Below are 24,125 nucleotides of genomic sequence, written 5' to 3' on the forward strand. Positions count from 1 at the left end.
ATAGTATACCAGACTCTTTTGTTATGTTTTGTGTGTGTTACATTTGAAAGGACCAATAAAAATTTAAAGTAGAACTTCTTGGTAGAAGTTTTGTTGGGCTTGAGATACTTCGTTATGACCCATTTATACTGAATATTTTTTGTAATGATTATAAACTGAATCCTCTGTATTGTACGCTATTGGACCTATGCTGCTATTTTATAAGTAAGTTTCTTTTAACTAAAATTCAGCAGAATTGAAAGTGTTTCAGTGTAATATTGTGCTATTACTATTCTTAAGAGTCTGTTTTTAATTCATGATCCAAACTAAGGCCTCTCCACAATCCCCATAAGAAAGGCAAGACTACTTATAAAAGCATAATCCACGAATGATGAATGAAAGTTCCCTATCTAAAGTATTTATCTTCTGATTATCTTCAGCAATTCTCAGCAGATTTAATATAAGTTCATTCTATAATTAATTAACATGCAAAAACATGTTAAAACATTAAGGTTGAAAAGTCAAGTGCTCAAAAGTTAGGAAATGCCAGAATTAAGGTTACCTGTGCAACTTTAATTTGGCTCCCTGGTGTGCATATGTTGATATCTTTAATTAGTTGAAAACATACTTTTTTGACAGGACCCCTGCCTCATTCAGTGCACGGGATCGATGGTACTCTCTTAAGGAGGAACCATTTGATATTTTGTTTCCTCCTCATTCAGTGAGTGAGCCCATTCCTTCTTTACTGCACAATGACAAGCTGTGGGCTCTCTTTTGACAGTGAGTGAGGAATGCACTTAGTCTTCTGACCTCCAACCATCATACAGAATGGCCACTTGCTTTGAAATTAACAGAAAATGCTGAAGTCCTTAACTTGTACAATGCTAATGAAGGCTTTTTTTTGCTGTTTTTCCTTTGATGGGTTATTTAGTTACAGGCGTATACACAGTGCATTTGAAGCATCTGGCACTGGCCACTGTAGGGAGACAGGATACTGGGCTAGATGGACCAATGGTCTGACTCAAGTATGGCTGTTCAGTAAATATTTACCATTACATTATAATAGGAATAGATAAGTGAAAACAATGCAAATAACAGCCCATTCATTTTCATGAAGTTTAAACCACCCCCCCACCTTTACATTTAACCATAACTTTGATCTATACTAAGACACAAGTGAATTGACCTGAGTACACTCCAGCATGACCTGGTCTGCCACCATCACAGAAGAGTTTTTTTTCCAGATTCAATGCCTGTTTTGGTTGGCATGTCCTACAGTCATTTGTTTAAGTAGGACTCCTAGTACCCACCTCCAAACAGACAAGGAACGGCTTGTTAGTCTGCGCCCTCTTTTCCCCCCCCCCCCCCCCACCCCCCCCCCCCCCCCCCCCCCCCCCCCTCCCCCCCCCCCCCCCGGGTCTACTCTGGGATTCTATATTGGCAAAAGAACTGAGGGATGGTTGGGGTTGTTCTGCCCTTTATGTTCTTTGGGGTGTGTGCAGCACAAGGACACTTGGGCACAAATGCGACCTCAAGAATGTAGTCTCGCACACAATGCCCATGTTCATCAAGAGTGGAATCCATGTGGCTAACACATCTTGAAGAACCACAGTTACTGTAGAAAAAATATTTATGTATCTAAACTCAGTTTTCACACCAGATCTGATTTTCATGTAACATTTATTTTTAACCACAAGGAGAGAAGGTGAAGAATAAAATCAGTAGTTTTTAATACTTTCTTCCTTTCATTTAGAGAAGTGTATTTTCCTGTTTTGATATAGTGGGAGGACATATGTTCAAAGTATAAGATTTATGGGTAATGTACATATAATTTATTACCCATACATTAAGTGGATTAAAATAATGTTTTGAAATGCAGTATTTCTGTTAATGCCTGAAGGAGAAAGCTTGCTGTCAACTTCTACATTTTTATAACCCTCAGGAATGTTCTGAGCCTGGATAATTATGTAGTTAATTAAAAGGATTTCACTAATCACATGAGATAAAAATGAACATATTCAGTGTATTCCTTCATAGACTTAAGGACTTTTTTTAAAAGGTTGGTGCAAATGCATAATCAGAAGAGGAAAATGAAAAGGTCCTTAATCCTGAATCTACAGATTCTTATATTTGCATAAAGATTACCTTGTCATATCCATAACTCTGGATTATACAGGTTTATAAGGCCAATGAAAAATGTGAGAGTTGGAAAGAATAGTTTATTTTGTATTTGCAGCATTTATGCAGTCTTTCAATAATTCCCTAACTTTATCATCCATTTACATCAAATATACTACCTAGGTTTTTTTAAATATGTCTTATGTAAGCTCTACTTTAAATGTATGTGAGAATTAGGTATTTTTTTAATTTTCTTACCAGTAATATGCTTGGGAGTTAGATCATAGGAGAAGAGTCAAAGCTGAATCTGGCACAAAAGCATAGGCATGGATCTGGATTGATGAAGGGATGTGATAATGGGTTAAGAATCCTGACAGTAACTATGCTTTGTAAGTTGATCAAACCCATAGATATATATAAAAAATCAGCTATGATATTTCAAAATATGATTACTGCTAGAAAGAGAAATGGCCTACCTTAGTTTAATCAACGTGAATTGGTGCATAGGAGGTAAGAGGCAAAGAGATGTGAATGGTGATCTCAGTGAGAGAAAATGAAGGTTTAGGAAGTGAGTAGGGGGATGTAGTAGGAGACAAATTATAGAGTGTCTTAAAGTTGTAGTGTGGTTTAAATCCAGCCATGTCATTTGTCTTAATGCTGTGTAAGTTATCAAGGCCTTCACCCTTTGCCATAGAATAGCATTCACGATCTCAATTTTAAATGCTTTTAAATTTGAGTTTCTCACCCTTATGGCTGAGATATATTGGAAATTGTGTGTTGTCTTCTTGAGTCTGTAAAGAACCAAGAAAAATCATCTAGCCCAACTCCTTCTACTGAGACCGAGCTAACTGGAATGGACCATCCCTTACAGCTGTTTGTATAACCTGTTCTTAAACACCTCCACTGACTGGGCATTTGGTATTGCAGATGGGCAGCCACTGGGGGGAGGAGGGTTGGTGTTGCAGATGGGCAACTGGCAGCAGTTTAATTGGCTTAATGGGGGAGTCCTAGCTCCTACTGCCAGGGGCCCACTTCAGGGCTCCTGCTTCCCCCTATTCCCTTCCTTGTCTTCCTCACTCCCCTCACCCCATCCCCTTTCCTTTCTTCACTTCCCCTACCCAATCCTCTACTCCCACATTCCCCTACTCCATTCCCCTATCCTTTTCCCCCTGCCCTATCCCATCCCCCTTCCTTCCCTCCTGCCTCTACTCCCCCCCCCCACTTCCCCATCCCCATCCCATTGTACAGAAAACAGGATTGTGGCCATATAAGGTGCCCAGTACATATAGAAGGGGAAGAGGACTAGCCCTAGGACTTAGGAACCAGCATCTAGCTGCAGAGGCAGTGATCACCCAGCAGAAGCAGCTCTGGACCAGCACCTCTGCTCCTGCAATGCCCCTCTCCAAACTAGACCCCTGGAGTTTGGTCCAGGTCTTGTGCTGCCCTATTTTTGTGCCCCCAGCAGTGCTTGCCCCACCCTAGTTATGATGTTCCTTTGTACCATCCCTTCATACTGCAACCACTGACTGATGCTATCTAGTTAGTCTGTCACAATCTATTCTCTATTGCCTTCACCCTGTCGTGGCTTCTTAGCCCTACATCATTAATCACCTTACCCTCTAATGATAATTTGATCCCTCATCTGTTGCAGCATGACAGTGATCCTTCCACTCTCGCTAGTCTGCTGCCTTGCAGTGTGGGGATGTTTTGATCTCCTCTCGAGCTGGGGCCCGGTGCCGTTAGGGTGCTATACTAGCTCAATGACTCACAGAGCAAAGATTAAGGTTGCCAGGTGTCCATTTTTTGACCAGAATGCCTGGTCAAAAGGCTACTGGTGGCTCTGGTCAGCACTGCTGACCAATCGGTTAAAAGTGCAGTCAGCCGCACAGAAGCGATAAGACAGGCTCCCTGCCTCCTATAGCTCCAGGAAGCAGTGGCATGTCCCCACGCTGCTACCTACATGTAGGTGCACCGTGCACCATGCAGTGATCTGCCTCACGTGCCAGCTCTGCAGTTAACCGCTGCTGGGATCTGCAGCCAATCGGTGCTGCGGACGGGACAGTGCGTGGAGCTGCCTGACTGCACCTCTGCATGGGGGGGGGGGGGGAGTCCGTGCTGCTGCTTCCATGAGCTGCCTGCCCCAGCCCTGATCTCCTGCCCTCCGAACCCCTTGGTCCCAGAGCCTGCACCCTGAGCTGGAGCCCTCATTCCCCGCCCCCATCCCCCTGCCCCGCCGTGAGAAGAGAGTGACGGTTATTCGGGAACAAGGCGACCCGACCCGACCCAGCCCCGCGGTACAATGAAAACTGAATATTAGACGATGCTGGGCGGAGCGAAGGAGTATTTGTGGGCGGAGCCAGCGCCGAGTGTCTTCACACCCCTTATGAATATTCAAATTACAAGATGATTAATGATAAGGCGTCTCCGTCGCCCACCCGGAAGTGCTGCTGCTGCTAGGCCGGTTTGTTTGTAAGCGGCCGAAAACAACATGGCGGCGCCAGGTGCTGCGGCAGCAGAGCCCGGACGGCGCAGAGAGGGGCCAGGGTGGCCCCGGGCTTCGGCCCCTGACACGGACCGCCCTGCCCCGCGGGAGCTCGTGCGGCCGTCGGTGACGGAGCTGTCCCGGGCCGTGCGGACCAACATTCTGTGCACGGTGCCCGGCTGCGGCAAGGTCCTGCCCAACAGCCCGGCCCTCAGCATGCACCTGAGCAAGGCCCACCGGGTCCAGGTACTGACCGTCCCCGGCCCGCCGAGTCTGGCTACAATCCTCCCCTGCCTTGGGCATCGCCCGGCGGGTCCGGCTACCGCCCGTCCCCTGCCCTGGGCGTGCCCCTGGGCATCGCCCGGCGGGTCCGGCTACCGACCGTCCTCTGCCCTGGGCGTGCCCCTGGGCATCGCCCGGCGGGTCTAGGTACGACCGTCCCCGGCCCGTCGAGTCTGGCTACAATCCTCCCCTGCCTTGGGCATCGCCTGGCGGGTCCGGCTACCGACCGTCCCCTGCCCTGGGCGTGCCCCTGGGCATCGCCCGGCAGGTCCGGCTACCGACCGTCCCCTGCCCTGGGCGTGCCCCTGGGCATCGCCCACCGGGTCCAGGTACTGACCATCCCCGGCCCGCCGAGTCTGGCTATAATTCTCCCCTGCCTTGGGCATCACCCAGCGGGTCCGGCTACTGACCGGCCACTGCCCTGAGCGTGCACCGCATAGCCTTGCGGGTCTAGGTACCGACCGTCCCCAGCCCGTCGAGTCTGGCTACAATCCTCCCCTGCCTTGGGCATAGCCCAGCGGGTCCAGCTACCGACTGGCCCCTGCCCTGAGCGTGCACCTGGGCATAGTCTAGCGGGTCTAGGTACTGACCGTCCCCGGCCCATCGAGTCTGGCTGTAATACTCTCCTGCCTTGGGCATAGCCCAGTGAGTCCGGCTACTGACCGTCCCCTGCCCTGAGCGTGCACCTGGGCATAGCCCAGCGGGTCCAGCTACTGACCCGCCCCTGCCCTGAGCGTGCCCCTTTGGAAGACCCACCTCCTTTGGCCCGCTGGGACCAGGTACCAAAACCCTATTATTCCCCGCTCCCAGCAAGACTTAGCTGGTACTGACCCTCTGCCAGCCCAGCTGGTCTGGATACTTAACCCCTTTTATTCTACCGCCAAGCAGCTGAACAAGGTACAGTGTATCCAGAGATCAACACATCTCTGGCCACTGGGTCCAAGTACCAAACCTTCCCTATTCTGATCACTTACCTGAGCCCATGTACACTAAACCCTTCGTATTGTCTACCCCCAGCCCTGAGTGTGCATCTGAACAAGCCCAACCAGGTCCAGGTACTAACCCCCAGTCCACTGGGTACAGATACCGAATCCCCGTTGCCATGAGCATCTTCCTGAGCAAGATCCTCCAGGTCCAGGTGCTGAACCCTGTATTTTGTTTGTTCCTGAACATACACCTGAGCAAGTCTAACCAGGCCCTCCCATCCACCCCTGAAAAATCCCCTAACCCAATGAAGGCCCACATATTGAACTTCCCTCCTACAATTGCATGTCCAAAAAACTTTCCTGGCTTTTAGCATACACCTGAGGAAGGCCATGGAATCAAACTCTCCAGCACTAAGCATGATGTAAGCAAATGTAGAGCCAGATACCCCTGCTTGTCCCCATTATTCCTCACTCCTTGAGATCTTCTGAGCACCCACCATGTTTAGTTGTTCAGAGGCACCAACTTTCCACTTTCTGTGGGAGTGTTTGACTCCTGCTCCACCCCAGGACCTGCCCCCACTCCACCCCTTCCCCCAAGGCCCTGCCCCATCTCTTCCCACCCTCGTTCTGCCCCATTCCCTGAGTATGCCCTGCCACCCCTCCTCTTTCCCCCCCGCAGTTCCAGCTGATTGTGGTGGGTGGGAGGCACTGGTCGGCGGGGCCTGCCAGGGTGCGGGAGGCTCTGGGGGAGAGGGAGAGGAGCTGAGCACCCACTATTTTTTTCCCTGTGGTGCTTCAGCCCTGGAGCACCCACGTTGTCGGCGCCTATGGAGCTCTTGGTATGCACCTAAGACTGTCGGTTCCAAGTACCAAAATCCATGAGTCTGCACTTAAGCTAGATCCACTTGGTCCTGATATTGACTGCCACCTCTGGTGCCCGCAACCCTGAGCATACACGAAAGTAATACACACCAGGTCTACATACTGACCCCAAGTGTGTACTTGAGCATTGACTGCCTACCATTTGTCTAGCACTACATCTGTGTCCCCTGGGTCCTTCTTGCCTTCTGGTTTATCTAATGTCTAGATGAGGAGCTTCCATTCTCAGTTTTGAGGCCCTCTGCAAGGGTTAGCATTCTTCAGAAACTCAGTAAACTGTCCAATTGTTTCTAAAGTCACTGTTGTTCAAAGAGTACTGTAAAGATTTATAAAGGTATTGATGGGCTGTTCTAGATTAGTGTATCATGTTTATTTTATTACAATAGGGAGAATGATGCATTTTCTAGCAACAGCTTTTTGTTTAAAACACCCTTCAGCGTGAAATATATAAAGTTGTTTAACAGTATATGTGTACTTAGTGTTTGGTTTGTCTCTGTGGTATTTGTGTGTGGTATATTTTAATATATTTTTTAAAAGATTCAAGAATAACCGATACTGTTAAGAGTAGCTTGGGTTTTTTCTTTCCAAAGATCATTCATCATTTTATTCATTATTTGTATTGCTGTGGCATCTGGAGGCCCCAGCCACATTGTGCTACAGGAATACAAACATATAATAGTTCCCTGGGCACCAAAACCTCATATTTTCTAAGTGAAATAGCCAGTTAGATTTGTTGATTGTTGATCGAGTTGGCCTGTGTGGATCTTGGCTCAAAAGGATTTAGAAGGAATTGAGTGGCATCAGCTGATGCATCCTGGGGTTGAGGGACAGAATGGGTACATAGGGTTTGTGCGCAGTTTCAGCAGACATTGTTCTTCTAAACATTCCGAGCTTGTGCTTTGTGGTGCACGCAGCACTCCTGGATCCAAGTGGGCCATCATTTTGAACCACAGTTACTGCAATAATTAACTGTTGTGTTCCAAGTTTGCTATCATGGAAGAAAATACAATGTGTTCTTTCTCCACATAAACTGCTGTAATAGCTCTCAGAACTGTTATCACAGTGCTGGGTACACTCATGAGATTCCTTGTACTCAGCTTTCCATTTGGTAATTGCTCAGGCTAGTATTGGAACACTGGTGTGGCTCAGACATATAGTGTCTATGGAGATTAGATTTTTGGAGATAAAGATTCTAATGACACTTTATCTGGTAATGACTGACTGAATGATACTTGAGTAGAGCTACATACACATAGTCCCAACTAAGGAAACTTTTTACCAATATATGTAGAGTTGCCTCTTCCATATTCAGCATTGTTTTACGTCTTACCTCTTTTACTAAACCTTTTTAGCAGTTAAGTCCAACTGTACCTATACAAGCAGATAGTCACCTAGTGGAATTATCAAAAGCACCTTAGAGTGTCTAGGCACTTTTGAGAATTCCGCTAGGTGAGACTACCTGCTTCTTTACGCACCTACCATACCAGAGGTTCTGAAATGTTATTGCATCACGACCCCCTTCTGACAACAAAATTTACTACATGACCCCAGGAGTGGGGGACTGAAGCCTGAGTCCACCTGAGACCCACTGCCCTGGCTGGGGGGATCAAAGCCGAAGCCCCCACTGGGCAGGGGGGCCAAAGATGAATCCCAAGGCCCACATTTAATTGACAAAGTTCAAGAATCTCTCAGGTTTTCTTTTGGTGAAATGAGAGAGTTGACCATCTGATTCATTAGATTCTTTGAACTTCATTGTATGGACTTGTAGCATTAGTAAAACTATCTTGCAACAAAATGTCTTTTACTAGAAACCAGGTTTGAATGCATGGAAACATAAGTTGCTTGACAAACTTGTATAGCACTGATTATGTTCCATTAATTGAAGACATAACTTATCTTGGTTTGGCAGCTGTTAAAGCTTCACTTTGACAAAAATGAGCTAACTAATGTGACATTTGTTTATTCCTGTTTGTGGGATTCACCTCATGCTATGCTGCGGGAACTTTCTGGAAAACGATGCCTGTTGGAGCTACATGAGCACCCTTCTCATTTAAGATGTTTGAAGCAGACATGATAAAAATGTTGTGCAGTTCCAAACTACCTCAATTTATGCATTTCTGTGGTCAGGTGCAGGGACCTTCTTTCTGTTCCCAGGGTGATTTCTTGGGGTCTTTTTAATCCCAAACTCAACTTCTGGTGTTGCCCTGTTGTACTAGTAGGTTTTTTGGTGTTTGTTTTTTTTTTTTTTTTGGCCCTAAGGTTCTCTGGCTATTACTAATATGTCTGTCAGGGCTCTGAGGTCTCTGGTAAGAAGGGTGTATTTAAGCAGTGTTGTGATGTGTCTGTCTATGTTCTGGAGACAGATGTGGGTACCTGCTATTCTGCCTGAGATGGTAAACCATTACTTGGATTGCTGCTCTTTATAGGGCCTTCACACTTTGAGCTTGCATGAATAAGCAGTGGAGGCTCTGTGCCATCATCAGGGAGACCTCATGGGACTGATCCCTGGATCCAACATCAGATTAGCAGTCAACCCCCATGAAAAGAGGCATTAGATCAAGTTAAATCTAATTTCACTCTGCAGAAGTTGGTACCAGAGAGAGATCTCCAGGGTTGTAGTGCCTGGAGTTTGGCTTCCCAGCCAGTTGCAGGATCTGGAGGGACAAAAGAGGTGCTGCTTTTGTCTTTATGCTTCCCAGCAGCACTGTGTTTTGCTCAGGTGCAGCTGAGTATTTTAGTCCAAAATTCCTTCTTAGCTAGTAACCTGCTACTATCCCGAAGTGTCCAGGCACAGGTGGCTGAAATATGTGGAAAGCAGAATAGTGTGATTGAGAGTGAGGGAATCTTCCTTGATGAGGCAGATTTCTCTTTCTGAGACAACTAAGCAGAATCTGTCCCTAATGGTATTCTGGTTCTGTAGTATGGTGCTGTGAACATCTAGAGTGCGTACAAGCGCACACAAAAAGTTTACTAAGTGGCACGTCGAACTCTTGTTCTTTAATTTTACTTGCTTCAGCAACTTTGATGGCAGTGTGATTGTTCCTGGCAAATATAAATTGTAAAGTAGAAACCTTAGCGGTTGGAAACACCAAGCATAAGGCAATTCTGAAAAATTAAAACTACAGTGTATTGGAACACTGTAAATATTTAGTGAAATGCAGTGTAGAGGCTGGAGCTTTCGCTCCGTTCATTTTGGACCCTAAAAAGTTAAGAAATAGCATGTCTAAATTGTTTAGATTCTGAAAGTATTTCCTCTGTGGTGGGGAGAATTTAATATTTGGAAGTAAAATAATAGTAGACTGCTCTCGGATCGTCAGTTGTGATTCCTGAAGAGTTCTGCTGGTATAGTTACAAAATAGTATCTGAACAGATAAGCAATTCCATTTGAGCTGGGTAATTTACCAATTCACTTAGCAAAGAGTTTTCAGCTTGAATGTCAAGGCTGGTAAACTAAATGTTGAGCAAAGTTTAATCTGTATTCTGAACACTGTATTAAGAGTAGTACAGACCCATTTGCCAGCTTTTAATGAAAATGTACTTTTTCAGGATGGAAAAATAAATGCATCAATAAGGAAGGGTTTGAAAACTACACAGAAATTCTACTGCTGTCCTATTGAAGGCTGCCCTAGAGGACCAAACAGACCATTTTCCCAATTTTCACTTGTAAAACAGGTATTTTTTTTTTCTGGACTGCTTTTCCTTGAGTAATAGTATAAGAGGAATCTGGGGACAACATGGGCCAAATCTTCAAGAGTGCATATACCTTCCTGTATCCAAACACACGTGCCAGACATCTCAATGTGTATATTCGAGTTGCAGAGCAAGTGTGCGGAGAAACCCCAGTTTGTGTGCAGATGGCAGTTTGCACATCCACTTTGGAAGACTTGGGCCTTTGTGTCTAACAGCCACTAGCATGTTCTCATTTAAAAAAAACAACTGATTAAAAAATGAACAACTTAGAAAAGGTCATTCAGATGCAAATTTTCCAAAGAGTTACGTGTGGTTAACATTTTTCCATAAATGTCCAATTATAACAAAAAGTCCAAGGGCAATAAGCTGGTTTAAAATTATTAGCCATCTTAAATGGATAAGAAATAAGACTTGTCTCAAGAGTTGACGTCTTTACACAGATGACTTTCTGTTGCATGTTAATCAGGATTATCTCTTGTTAAGAAAAAATCACTTATGCATTCTTTATGAAAAGTATTAAATTCTGTTGAAAATCCAACTGCCAACATTTGTGACTCATCTTCAGTGTCAGTCAGCTGCATGATCCAGCATGGTAGTGATGTGGTTTAGTGGCTAGCACACAGGGCCATAAATAAAGAGTTCTGTTTACTTGCTATGGAAACTTTGGACAACTCACTTAGCCTCCCCTCTTTGTTCTAGTCCTTTTATTTTTTTTGAAAGAGAGAGAGAGTTGCCTCTCTCAGGGTGGGAATTTTGATTATTTAATTAACGTTAATAAACAGCAAGATCCTTGAATGAGAAGCACAGTGGGCTTGATCCTGTGCCCACTGAAGTCAATGGCAAATCTCCCATTGATGTCAATGGTACAGGAGGAGGCCCTGTAAATGTTAAGTGGCAGTATTTAATCTATAACTAAAAGCTGTGGGAATTGATGATATAAAATTGCCTACAGGTTCATTCTCTGGTATTGTATGAAGACTTATTCCCAAGTAAAACAATGGAAATCAATTAGAAGGTCAATGATGGTGTAAAATCATATTTAAACTACTGTTTTTTGTACAAATAACTAATTAAAACTATTAAAATTAATTTAAGCTACTTTTCATTGTTTACTTTTTGCCCTCACCTTAACTTGGACAATGAAACTAGACTTCTCTTCATTCTGTAGTTCTCACTGCTTTAGAATAGTATTGTATTGTTCGTTCCTCAAGCAGTGCAAGAAAATATTGAAATTTCAGTGAAATGCCTAAAAATTTCTATTGAATCCTTAATACTGTTTCTAATTAAGGATAGTTTTTTCACTCTTCTCCAAGACGAGCATATCTCCTAAATTGTTTGCATGTGCTAACACTGTGTCTGTCTTGTAAAGAAATGACCTCTTAACCAATTCCTTTGTATTGTTAACTTGTCTACCTTTCACTGTGAATTTTAGCACTTTATGAAAATGCATGCTGAAAAGAAGCACAAATGTGATAAATGTGGCAACTCATATGGCACGGAATGGGACTTGAAACGACATATAGAAGACTGTGGCAAGACTTTCCAGTGTACTTGTGGGTGCCCTTATGCCAGCAGAACAGCATTACTGTCTCATGTTTACCGAACTGGCCATGAGATCCCTGCAGAGCACAGGTAACAGTGAAGTTATTATTGATTAAGTGATTTAATTTATTTTATATTAAGTATTATGACATCTTCCTACATGTGCCTCATAATTAACTCCTTTCGGTTGATCTCGTACCTACATGCAGTTAACTCCCACTAACACTGATGCAGTTTGCTGCTGCTTCCTTCCGTTACTTACAGCAGTCCTAGCTCCATCGATGGCAATGGGAATTGCGTATCCAGTACTATATGTAAGATCAAGCTTCTAGTGTCTAGCACAAGAAGTGCTACCAGCTGTGGTCTTCTTATTGCTGATGACATTTATTGCATTTGTTGTTAGAGTTGCAACTGATTTTTGTTGGAACTGTGCGACCTGCAGTGCTATAAAAGTAGAAAGGGAATGCTCTTGGACGGGGAATGTGCACACCCAGTACAGTTCTGTAGCCTGAAGTAAGCAATGTTAATTACATATTTTTACTCATACAGCACCATATGTGTCAGTTGCTTTCATTAGTAAGACAATGGTTGGCAGTTAATAAAAAGATAAGTATGAAAAATTGCCATATATAAAAGGTGCATAAATTTTCCTAATAGTGTGCATGCATGAAGCAATCTATTTACTGAATCCTACTATGTATTTTGCAGAGTGAAATGCTACAAGATTAGAATACTTGTGCATTCATGTTATGCAAGGGTTAGAAAATCTAGGCTCCAATTTTCTGTAAGATTGTAACTATCTCTTTGAACGTTTTCTTAAACACCATAACCCAAAATACTGAGAGGTTGCTCTTTTAGTATTTTCCTCGTTCTCTTTAATAAGGAAAAGTTTATGATCAGGATTAGTTTTTCTACCAATTCAGACCTAACTTATACCTCTACTCCCACAAAGGCTAGTGCCATGATTGAAAGAGTTGGGAGGGAGGATTTTGTTGTTGGTCTCTAAACTGTGAGATAAATTCTTAATGTATCATGTTTACAGGGATCCACCTAGTAAGAAAAGGAAAATGTGCACTGAGGTTTCCAATCAGCACTTGGCAGAGAAAGCGAGTGAAGCATTCATCAGTGCACGCACCAGTAGTACTTGCACTCAGGACTTGGAATCATCTGAAATGAAACTAATGGCCTCCTTTGAAGGCTCCTGCAGTTCTAATGTCAGTAAGCAAACGCTCTCACAGCCTAAGTGTACACCGAAAATGCTTTTGCCAAAGCCCAGAGTAGCTTTGGTTAAACTTCCAGTAATGCAGTTTGCTCACTTGCCTATTTTTGTGTCTGCAACAGATTCCTCTGTCAAACCTGTTGTAGTGACTGTTGATAATCAAGGCTCTGTTATGAGTACTGTTCACTTATTACCTCAATCTATAGGAATTCTGATACCAGCACTGGAGGCTGAAGCACTTGTGTTTAAAGACACAGTGCCTATTTCAAAAACAGCAGATTCTGGTGATGTTGAACCAATTAGCACCAGCGTCCAAGTCAATTTGGGTAAGATCACATCAAATAATACAGTACAAGAGCTGGGGAGCATGTGTCACAAGAATAAAATCTCTTCAATAAATGTACAAACTGACTTATCTTACATTTCACAAAACTTTATGCCAGCTGCAGCCTGGACTCCTGATTCTTCTGTATCCTCTTGCTCTCAAACGGACCTGACATTCAGTTCACAGGTTTCGCTACCAGTTAGTGTTCAGACTCAGACACTGTTGCCTAGTTCTAAACTGACTTCATCCATAGCTGCCCAGACTGATGCTTTTGCTCAGGCTTGTTTCCAGTCATGTGCTGTTTCTAGAGAGACTCAAACCAATAGAACACAAAACTCTATTGATGGAAGAGTACAAATGGACCAGGCTGTAATGTGCAATGACATTTTTGACAGTGTTCATTCAGCTTACAATGTTTCAACCCAGATTGGGCTCTCAGAAAACAATTTAATGACTGCAAACATAGATCAAAGATTGCTACAAAGAAGTAACTGCAAGACCCTGAGTCAGGATACAATAAAATCTGAACCCATTATCAACTTCAATACACAGACTAATATACTCCCACAGCAAAATATGACAGATAATCAAACCCAGACAATGGACTTACTAAGTGATCTGGAAAACATCTTTTCAGGTAACATGTCTGGCCAGACATTGGATAATCGTGGTCTTTTGTCTGATACTAGCTCTGGGGCTGATACGCATCTGCCATCTGGCTCTACACAGAGCACAGGAATAGACTTTGACATTGAAGAGTTCTTTTCAGCTTCCAATATTCAAACACAAACTGAGGAGAGTGAACTTGGTAACCTGAACTCTGAGCCGGTCTTGGAATCTCTGGATATTGAAACACAGACTGACTTATTTTTTTCGGACAGTGCCACTCAATCCTATAGCTGCAGAGGAAATTCCAACTTCTTAGGTTTGGAAATGTTTGATACTCAGACACAGACAGACTTAAATTCCTTCCTAGACAGTAGCACCCATTTGCCTTTGGGAAGTATTTTGAAGCAGTCCAGCTTCTCCATGAGCACTGACTCATCTGATACCGAAACCCAGACAGAAATACCCTCTGCTGCTAAAAATATACCTTGTCAAAATATAGAAAATAAAGTTGAGCTGAATAGTGCTGAAACACAGACTATGGATAGCTGCTTTGAGACCCTTGGAAGCCTATTTCTTACCAGCAATGAGACACAGACAGCTATGGATGACTTTCTTCTGGCTGACTTGGCCTGGAATACAATGGAGTCACAGTTCAGTTCAGTAGAAACACAGACCTGTGCAGAATTGTGTTCCTTGGTTTGTCAGAAGTTTGGAACAAGCCATTGAGTGCTACTTAATAAAATTGTTTTCCTTGTGATTTGAAACTAAGTTATTGGGGTGGGGAGCGGTAGAAGGGACTGACCAAGATATCTATGTTGAATGTAGTTGCCCATATGCAGTTGGTCTAAAAAAAACTTCATGCATAAGGTGCTTAAGCTGTTGTATATGTAACTTAAACATAGAATATGTATACGTGTTTGTAACCTGTTAATTCAAGTTTGAACTTTCAAAGTGAATGTTCTCGTGGTGCCTACCATTGTTAATCTGTGTTACAAAGCTGTATCAACATGTCCATTGAACCTCAGTTCAGGCTTTTATATTTGTCTATACCTGTATACGTCTGGCTCAGACCTAGGCTTACTGCCTTGACACAAAAGTAGGCCTATCTAATTCTAACACATCTTGCTCACCAAAAAAGCCCTTATTGGCATAAGCTGCTTTGTTTTTTAAAGTCTTAGATTATAATATGGCAAGGTTTACCTGTCCTATACAAAAAGAGATGTTGAGGAATTTATTAGTAGATGTAGTTTCCAAGCAGTTCTCCCAAAAATGAACCTGGAACACAAAATTTGCTGATTATTGCGTTTATAATTTAAAGTGCGACTAATGTGAGTAGCAACACTCGTTTTTACTTCTTTCTGAACTGGTATAATCAGCATTGGTGTTAAGGGGGTATAAAAACTTTTTCAGATTCTTAACTCTTAAAGTTATCATGCAGTAACTTCACTGCACATACTGTAATAAAACAGCCTCCAGGTCTAAAGTATTTTTGGACTTTTCAAGGAGGGATTTGTGTTCCTAAACTGTGATTTGCAAGAAACTCTGGTTCTGATGCAAACAAAATCAAGAAAATTCTAAATATTAGAATGTCTGAGTGAAAGATCAGAACAAATCGGGTTACACTATAATTCACCTATCAATAGCACAGTTATTTGCTAATTTGAGGAATAGTATATTGGTTATAGTATAACTATGAACCTTTCCAAAGACCATAGAAACTGTTAGATTTGTAATGACTGAATTCTCTGATAGCGTGTTGACTAAATTACTACTCTTAAATCTTACTCTTCCAGAACAAGACTAGGTAGAAGTCTCAAAGCTCAGTGTGTTTGAGGCTGCTGACGTCTCTGTATAGCAGCAGGTACATTGTTCCTCTGCACAGTGGGCTCAGCAGCCACTCCTGCCCCTGGCTTCACTGTAAAGCATTCCCCTTCAGCAGTTATCTGTTAAAAGCTGATGATACTGGAAGCATGGAGATTTCCGTCATCTACTGTCTTCTCCTAACTGGTCAGTTACAACAGTCATGTATTTCAATGGAGAGGCAGTTATTCTGATGTGAATTTTTGCTGTGAGCTCCAGTCTTCAGCCTTGCATCACTTTTTTCTTTCTTTCTTTCTTTTAGCATTTCTGAGGTCTTGCTAACTTTTGTATTTTCTTGTAACTTTATTTCAGGATCATCCAGTTCTCCCTTGAAGGTCAGTCTGGAAGGCTGGTAGCGGCTGTGCCTTGCCTTAGAGCACCTGTGTGTGCTATCCAGAAATATTTGGAACCAATTCCATGCTCTCCTGTCTCCAGTTTAAGGAAAGGGCACAGCTCTGAAGATCAGTGTGTAAAAGGCAAAATCCTCTGTGTGTTGGTACGAGACTCAAAGTGCGATTTAGTTTGGTGCAGCCTGAGTGATAGTGGCAATTGCAGTGCAATTCCAGGATTCAGATGGTTGTGGTTCCGTTGGTGTTTGTAGTACTGCAGTGGGGTCAGAATGCCTCCACACACGAGCAAGATCTGTTGTCTTAGTGTGTTGTCAGAGCTTAGCATATCAGAGGAATTTGTAATGTTGGGGCCTAGATTGCCTTCCCATTTCATCACAGTATGGTGAACTTGCAGGGCACTGACAGCACCACTGATCGATCAGGTCTTGCTGTGCCATTGGAGCTTGGTGCAGTAGCAGATAATCTTGGATCACATCAGAGCTGGGCACTACAGTGATACTCTCCCAACACAGGCACATCTTTGAGCCCTGGAGCTCGTTTGCTGTTCCTACTTCCAATATGCTGGGTCAGCACTACATGGTGATACCTCGGAACAGAGGCTTGGTGTATTTCTGACTAGCGTGCCAGTCGGTATCTTTGAGGGGACTTGAAGCATTGGCCTGTTTGTGTATAAAGAGGTCACCCTTAACATACCTGGTACCAACACTATGGAGTAATTCACACGATGTATGGGTGCATTGCCCAGATGTTCCCCTGCTGCACTAGGCAGGTGTTCACCCACAGCACTAGTGCTGAGGAAGTAAATTTGAGGTGCTGATGGCTTCTCTATGGGGGAGTTCTTCATGGCTTGAATTGCTTTGCCTCGGAGCATTTCAGACTGCCTTTACCCAACACCAGCTGCTGCATGATCACTTGTCTTAGTACTCCAAACTTTGCTGTGATGGGGGTAGCTTAGTGTGATGTGCAGTGGATGGGTTGCATCCCTGAGCTCCCAGGCACACTAATTTCTATGGCTCTGCAGCGTACTCTTCAGGCCAGTGTTTCAGAGCTGCATTTTGGGGCACTGCTGTAGTGTGCCAATCAGTAAGGTATTGTCTGTAGGTATCTTGGGGCATTGGACATCATGATTCCTCCAGATGAGGAAGTCAGATACATAGACATCAGTGTATCATAGAGCCACTCCCAGGCACAAGAACAACTTATTGGAGAGGTTTGCCTGTCTGTGTCTGCCTTGGAGAAGATAAGGTTTGTGCTTTGCGCCAGTGTACCCAGTTTGAGCTGTCCAGAGGCCTTGAGTCCTGCAGTCTTCATAAACTGAGAGAAACGTGAGACACTGTGTTCTGTTTGCCAGAAGGTGGCAGGTACCAGCTCAGACCATAGTGAAACTTGAATTTTAATTTTTGCAGTAGTATTCTGGTACTTGTGGTTGGATATACTATAAGACATGATTCCAGTGGGCCTGAAGTTCAAAGAACAAAATACATAGTTCATATAGACAAATGATGAAGCCTGAACCTCTCTCCCTTAACTATTGTCACCAGACATTCATTCAAATTCTATTAAGTCAAATTATGCAGCTTCCTGTGCTGTCCAATTGGTAATTGCCTTTAGGTAGCCACATTGTCTACTTGTAGATGTATTTGGGATGTGTGTTGGCTACTTGAGCTCAGTGCAGTCTCTGGTCTATTCTTTGGTAGCCTTGGGGCATGTTTACTAATCTAGGGTCATTATTGAGCTTTAGATTTTTGACTTCTCTCTCTCAAACTTGAGTATCTTATCCTCAATTTGTGTTGCCTCTCACTAAGCTGGTGTATGTCCAGTTACTTTATTGACTAAAGGAGTAACCCTTTTGGCTGCAGCAGAAAGGAGGCAGCTGGATTAAGCACTCGGCATATCCCTTCAAGTATATCCTTAGTTGGACATTTTAAAAATCATGCACAGGTCCCAGATCAGCTCCTTAGCATATTTTGTTCACTAGTAATAATAAGGACCCAAGATCCTGCTTTTAGTTTTGCAAAGACAAAGGAACACTTGCTTACTTACAGGAAGAGGGGAGGTATTGGGTATGTGTTTGACACTAACCAGTCACTCATCTATGTAGAAGTTTTTGTTTCTGGAGACCTGATGGAAGTGATCTATAGCCCATCCTTTCTGATCACCGCTCCCAGCGCAAAACTGAGAATGTTTCCCTTTTTACTATGTAGGACTTAACCAATATGCTAGATGAAGGTGACTGTTCTGTTGCAGGATATTCCTTTGTCAAATCAGTCTTTTCTTGGGGAAGCTTTTGGCTTTTCCTGCTTTCTTAAATGTGCTATAATCAAGCGAACAGGCTTAGCTGGTGGTCATCTGTACCCCTGCTTGAAATTGTGTAATGTAAACAACAAATCCTTCTGCTTGCCTGTCTTGCAATGCATGCCCTATGCTCCTTGTCCCCTATTTAATATATATCCCTGACGTTTTCAAGATGGGGGAGTGTCCTGGAAGTCTCCACAATCCTGAGTGTACAAAACAGCCTTTCGCCATTCTAGTTCTCCATGATTTGGTGAGTCTACTGCTATGTGGAAACTCCCCTCAAGTTTCTTGGTCTCTAGAAGGAGGAACCCAGTCAGCATGGTATATTGAGAGAAGGGAAAATTACTTGCATGTAATTCTGATTCTCTGAAAATGTATGACTGGATTCCTTTTCACCCATCCAATTCTTGTGAGAGACAAAGTATGGCTGGATGAATCCATCTTATCTGTTACTATTTGTAACAATGTTTATGCTTTGGTTTTAAGAGTATTTTCCCACTGCTTTACTGCAGAACCAGAGAATGCATTTCTTAGTGCATAGATGGCTGTGACCATCCAGCTGATGCACTGATTATACTGACATCTCAAAGTGAAGTGGTTAGATATATAAGTTCTCATAGGTAATTGCTTCAGCCTCTTGCTCAAAAAGAACCAGCAACTGGGAGCAAGCATGTTGTACAGAGGTGGAATGTACCACCTTCTGTAGAAGAGGAGATGTTGTGGGGACTCAGCGGCCCTGCACAACTTCGCATTTTGGAAGTTCAGGTTTTGTTCCAGAAGTCCAAAACTCAAGAGTGTGGATCAATTTCTGTGATGCGTTCAGAGAGTGGAATTACAGCAGGTAAGTTTCCCACTACTAGCCACCCAAGTAAAATAGCTAGCAACCCGACGGGCTCATGATGCTGAGCTGCAGGTTATTCTTTCTTTGGTTTAAGCCTAAAACTCTTTTTACAAAGGAGTGAATTGTGGATGCACTGTTACCAGTGACTATGGCTTAAAGGAAACCAGCAGCATTTTTTCAATAGAAATGAGTTTACACTGCTGGTTCCTGTGAACAGTTGTCTTATTTCAGTTCTCTAAAATATGCCGTTACAAAGAACAGTAATACAATAGGGCTTTGATGCTGAAATTGGCCCCATTCCTCCCAGCCCCACAGGATTAACATTTGATACTGGGCTATTACCTTAACTGAGTATGGTATTACCACAATTTGAAACTGTTAAATAAAATCCAGTGGCGTGAAAACAATTTAACAGTAAATATACCTTGTTTTGATGGACATGGGTCACTTGAGTCCCAAAGTTACCTACAGTCTAAACAAATGTGATGTGTTCATTCTGATTATAGAAAATTACTTACATTGGAAATCCTGAAAATGAGGCTGTGGAAAATGCCTTACACTAAAGGAAGTTATCCCTAGTTCTGGATTTTTTAATTAACACTTGTACTAGACAAGAGAGGTCACAACCAAATTTGGCCCTATTGTGCTAGGCACTCACAAATGCATTAAAACTTGATTTGAAATCTTCAGTTAATATTTAACTCTTCCAAACTATTTTTTTTTCTTTTTTCAGTTTCAATTTTTCTTGCGCTGCCCTTCCAAAATAATTTGAACTACCTTAAATGTGTCAGCCTGCAAAATTGATGTTACGCAGAATTCTTTCCAGTATTGTTAACAATGACAGAGATGTTTCACTACCCTTTTGTTGGCTGTAATGGGCTGGCTGGTGAATAAAGGGAGACTTTGTTTTTGGCACCTATGGTTTCCCCATAGCCTCTCCATACAAACTTGTTTCCAAATAGTCATACTTGCACTATTTTCTTGCATTTCCTGCTTTATCCCAATTCTCATCCTTGCAACTGTTGGATCTCTTATGCCTGTGTTAGACCATTCTGAACTCCACTTCCATTCTAGACTCACATGTGCTGTGATTGCTCACCTAATCATGCATCTCATGACCCATTTGTTTGTGGGGGGGAAACTTGAATGTAGGATTTGCCATTATGAATCAGCCAACTGGTTAATCAAATCCAGTATTCTATTGCTAGCAATGCTCATTACCTGATCCTTCAGAGGAAAATGAAAAACCCTAAAATACTCTAGGGTCTGATCCAAAGTCCTTGGAGTAGATAGTATCTCTGTTGCTCTCAATGGGCTTTTGGATCGGACCTTTAGAGAACCATGCAAAATTTTCTCTCAACCAGAGATGAATTCTTCCCTGGTCTGTCACAATCATTTTACTGTGCCCTGAAGCATGAGTTAAGATGAAAGTGTTCTACTTTCTTTGGCTGCCTGTAAATAAAGTTGCATGTTACCTTGTCTGTCTAAAGCATCCAGTTTTTCAAAGGATTGTAAAAGCAAGCCAGAGACTAGTCTATACTGTCTCTTGGATACATCCACATAACCGTCATGGCATGCAGATTTACTGAGAAACACCATGGACAAAACATTTAAATGGAGAAGTCATGCAATTGTAGACACTTCTAACTTACATACTTTAGGGATTTGAGTGCTTTTATTGTAAATAGGGATTTTGCATGCACCTGGGCAGGGAAGTGGCATACTAGTAATGTGCACATACGTAGTTATTTGGACATGAACATATGCATACATCAACTTCAAAACAAAAAACTGGCTTTAGCGTCTGAAAGAATACTGACACTTGTATGCAAATTACACATATTGCACTTTCATTCATTAATCCAAAGGAGACATAAACAATTTCAGGACGCAGCCCCTTTCTTATATTCTGCAAAATATAAGCAAAAAGACAGCTGAAAAACTAGATATGTCAAACTTAACTGAGTTGCCTTGCATTTTTATTGACGTCTGTCTATATATATATATATATATATATATATATATATATATATATAGGTAAAAGTTTACGTTAAGCCCTGATAACAGAGAGGAGGCATGTTTGTTTATACTATGGAGATATTCAGGCATCCATTTATGTGTATACACTTGTAAATACTTATTTGAGCTGATCTGAAAAAACACTTTGTTTAAATTGCAGGGAAGTTTGTTTCTTCAGCCTGACAGAAATTGGCAGTCTAGGATAATAAATCTAACTCTCTTAAATATACATGTATTCTTTTATGTGCACAAAATGAAGTAGCTGGTGTGTAGAAACTCTTCTCTTCGATGTTATCTGAAATCCTAAAGCAGCATAAAGCATTTATATTCAGCTAAGAGTTAAATAGATTAAAGAAACTAAGATTGTAAAACTGGTCTCGCTGAACTTGTTCAAGCTATAAACCACTCCAGATCCACATCTGTTTTTTCCCAAATTACATTTTCATAAATTTCCCTTGAAAATGTTACCTCCAAGTATGCATATGCTATGCCTTTTTTAAGAGTCTAAATTCCGCTGTTGTTCATGTGTACATCTAGATTATTACTTGTTGTTACTCTGAAATAGCATAAAAAGGTAATAGAGTATGTTTCTAACTTAACAAAATGACTGTTTTTTGCTATTTAAGGTCCTGGTCCTGACAATATTTTGGTACATTTTTAACATTAAGCACATGAATAATGTAATGTATTTCAGTGGTACTGCTCACATTCTTAACTTTAGATGCATATATATTGGAAGAGTTGAAGTTTTAAATTAAAAGGTTATCTAATATAAAATTACGGGTGTAGAACGTATTTGAATAAAGCACGGATGTGGATAGTATTGGTATGCTTTGTACAGTCAATGTAAATCATTCTTAATTTAATAAAGGAATATCTGGTGCTGAAATTACAACACTGAGGTCAACCAAATTATGTTTAAAAGATCTTTTATCATGAAAGCTGTGCAGAGTAATTCTCTATAGTTTCCTTTGCTTTAATCTAATTTGGGGATGCTCTTTGTCATTTTGCAACACAATCTTCACGTGAAGATTTCTGTTGTTCCAAATAAATGTACATCAAAATGTCTGTTTTGAGGTGAGCCTTTGTAGTCTCACTTTGATTTGTTTAAAAATGCTGCTGTGCTTGTGTCTCAACAAACCTACTGCAAACAGGCTTCCATTCATAATGCTCTCTATAAACACTAGGTGGTAAATATGTGGGAGCAGAGGGTATGTTAGTGACCATGCTTTTTCTGAATGCATGGTGCAAATTTGCAGGAATTTCAGAGGTTCTCTAAACCTCTGAAGTTTTTTTAAAGTACACCTCTACCCTGATATAACGCTGTCCTCGGAGCCAAAAAATCTTACCGCATTATAGGTGAAACCCGCATTATATCGAACATGCTTTGATCCGTCAGAGCGCACAACCCCCCCCCCCCCCTCCCCCCGAGCACTGCTTTACCACGTTATATCAGGTTGCGTTACATCTGGGTAGAGGTGTAGTTGATGTGAATTAAAGTCTACATGCTTGAATGGCAAACAAGTCAGTGGAAGAATTTGCCAGCCTACAGCTAGAGTGTGTTCTCTTATTAAAATTCCTTTGCTACGCAATTAATAGACTCAAAAGGCCAGATTGTTCAACTCTGTTTTGACTTGCAGTCAGGTTGATGCAAAGTTTGTCTGTTTTGCATGTGCATAACTCTTCCAGTTCACTAAAAACTGGAGTAGTGGAAATCCCCAAATGAGTTTGCTGATATTTTTTAAGTAGCAGAAATCTGCTGAGCTGCTTCTGACTTACAGTCCCATAAATCCACCTTTATACTGCCTTTAGGTGGAAAACATTAGATTCAAAAACTGCTGATACAATACATCAAGTGGATTAATAAGTTTCAAACAGTGGCCTCTGTTTTGGAATGTGCAGTTTTGCCAGTGCATGTTTCAAGCACTCACTTGGCTGCAGAGCAGACAGTACTCTACATATATTTGCAAGAGCACATATGGAAGAGGTGGGCTATGAGCCATGTTTTCAAGCAGGCCTTATTTTCATTTTAACCACTTACTATAATTTAGCACCTGATTGTTTCACTTGTATTTTAAATTATTTGGAATGGGTAAGTACAAAACTCCATGGATGAGTCTGTTCCAAAGCATATTAAAGCAGCTAGATTTTTGTCAACCACATTTGAAATATCAGAAGTCTATTTCATCCCCTCACCGTATGAAGTTTGAGCTTCTAGAAGGGTGATGAGATAGCAACTGTGAAAAATCAGGATGGGGGAGAATAGGTATCTATATAAGAAAAAGCCCCAAATATCAGGACTGTCCCTATAAAATGGGGACATCTGGTCACTCTAGCTTCTAGTGGACAAACTTTAGTTTCAGAAGGATGTTCCTATTTGACTTTTTTGCCATTTTAGCCAATTAAATTGTAATAAACAGCCAGAAGCAAGTGGGTTTTTTTTGTTTTATATAAAATTTACAAGTGGCAATCCCAAAGAAGAAACATTGTCTTAATAGTTGTGAAACTGTTTAGTATAATGCATGCAAAAAAACTGTGCCAAAAATTTTTTTTGCATTTGTCTCACGTTATCTTCTAAATTGTACTGTTACGTACATAAAGCTACAAGTAAGTTATTCATAAGTGTTACAGTGCTTTTCACCAATGAAGAATTTAAGTAATCTTGTAAATGATGCATAATATGTTGGAGTAAAGTTAATTTCAAACTGA

At 42.1% G+C, this 24,125-nt stretch overlaps 1 protein-coding gene across 1 annotated transcript; it reads left to right on the forward strand.

Moving 5' to 3' along the window:
* The first annotated feature begins 4,512 nt into the window (after positions 1–4,512).
* On the forward strand, positions 4,513–24,125 carry ATMIN (ATM interactor). The gene is made up of 4 exons (XM_032770613.2): positions 4,513–4,825; positions 10,213–10,338; positions 11,789–11,988; positions 12,941–24,125. Exons 1-4 carry the CDS (start codon positions 4,586–4,588, stop codon positions 14,775–14,777), a joined length of 2,403 nt encoding a protein of 800 aa, XP_032626504.2. The 5' UTR covers positions 4,513–4,585; the 3' UTR covers positions 14,778–24,125.

The sequence above is a fragment of the Chelonoidis abingdonii genome, chromosome 19 (assembly GCF_003597395.2).
Source record: "Chelonoidis abingdonii isolate Lonesome George chromosome 19, CheloAbing_2.0, whole genome shotgun sequence".
In the NCBI taxonomy this organism is placed as follows: Eukaryota; Metazoa; Chordata; order Testudines; family Testudinidae; genus Chelonoidis; species Chelonoidis abingdonii.

Bases quoted from the DNA above. Each gene is read 5' to 3' on its own strand.
- ATMIN (XM_032770613.2), top strand. From the start codon at position 4,586: ATGGCGGCGCCAGGTGCTGCGGCAGCAGAGCCCGGACGGCGCAGAGAG. The intron at 4,826-10,212 runs GTACTGACCGTC...GTACTTTTTCAG, and splicing joins GCAAGGCCCACCGGGTCCAG to GATGGAAAAATAAATGCATC. The intron at 10,339-11,788 runs GTATTTTTTTTT...TGTGAATTTTAG, and splicing joins AATTTTCACTTGTAAAACAG to CACTTTATGAAAATGCATGC.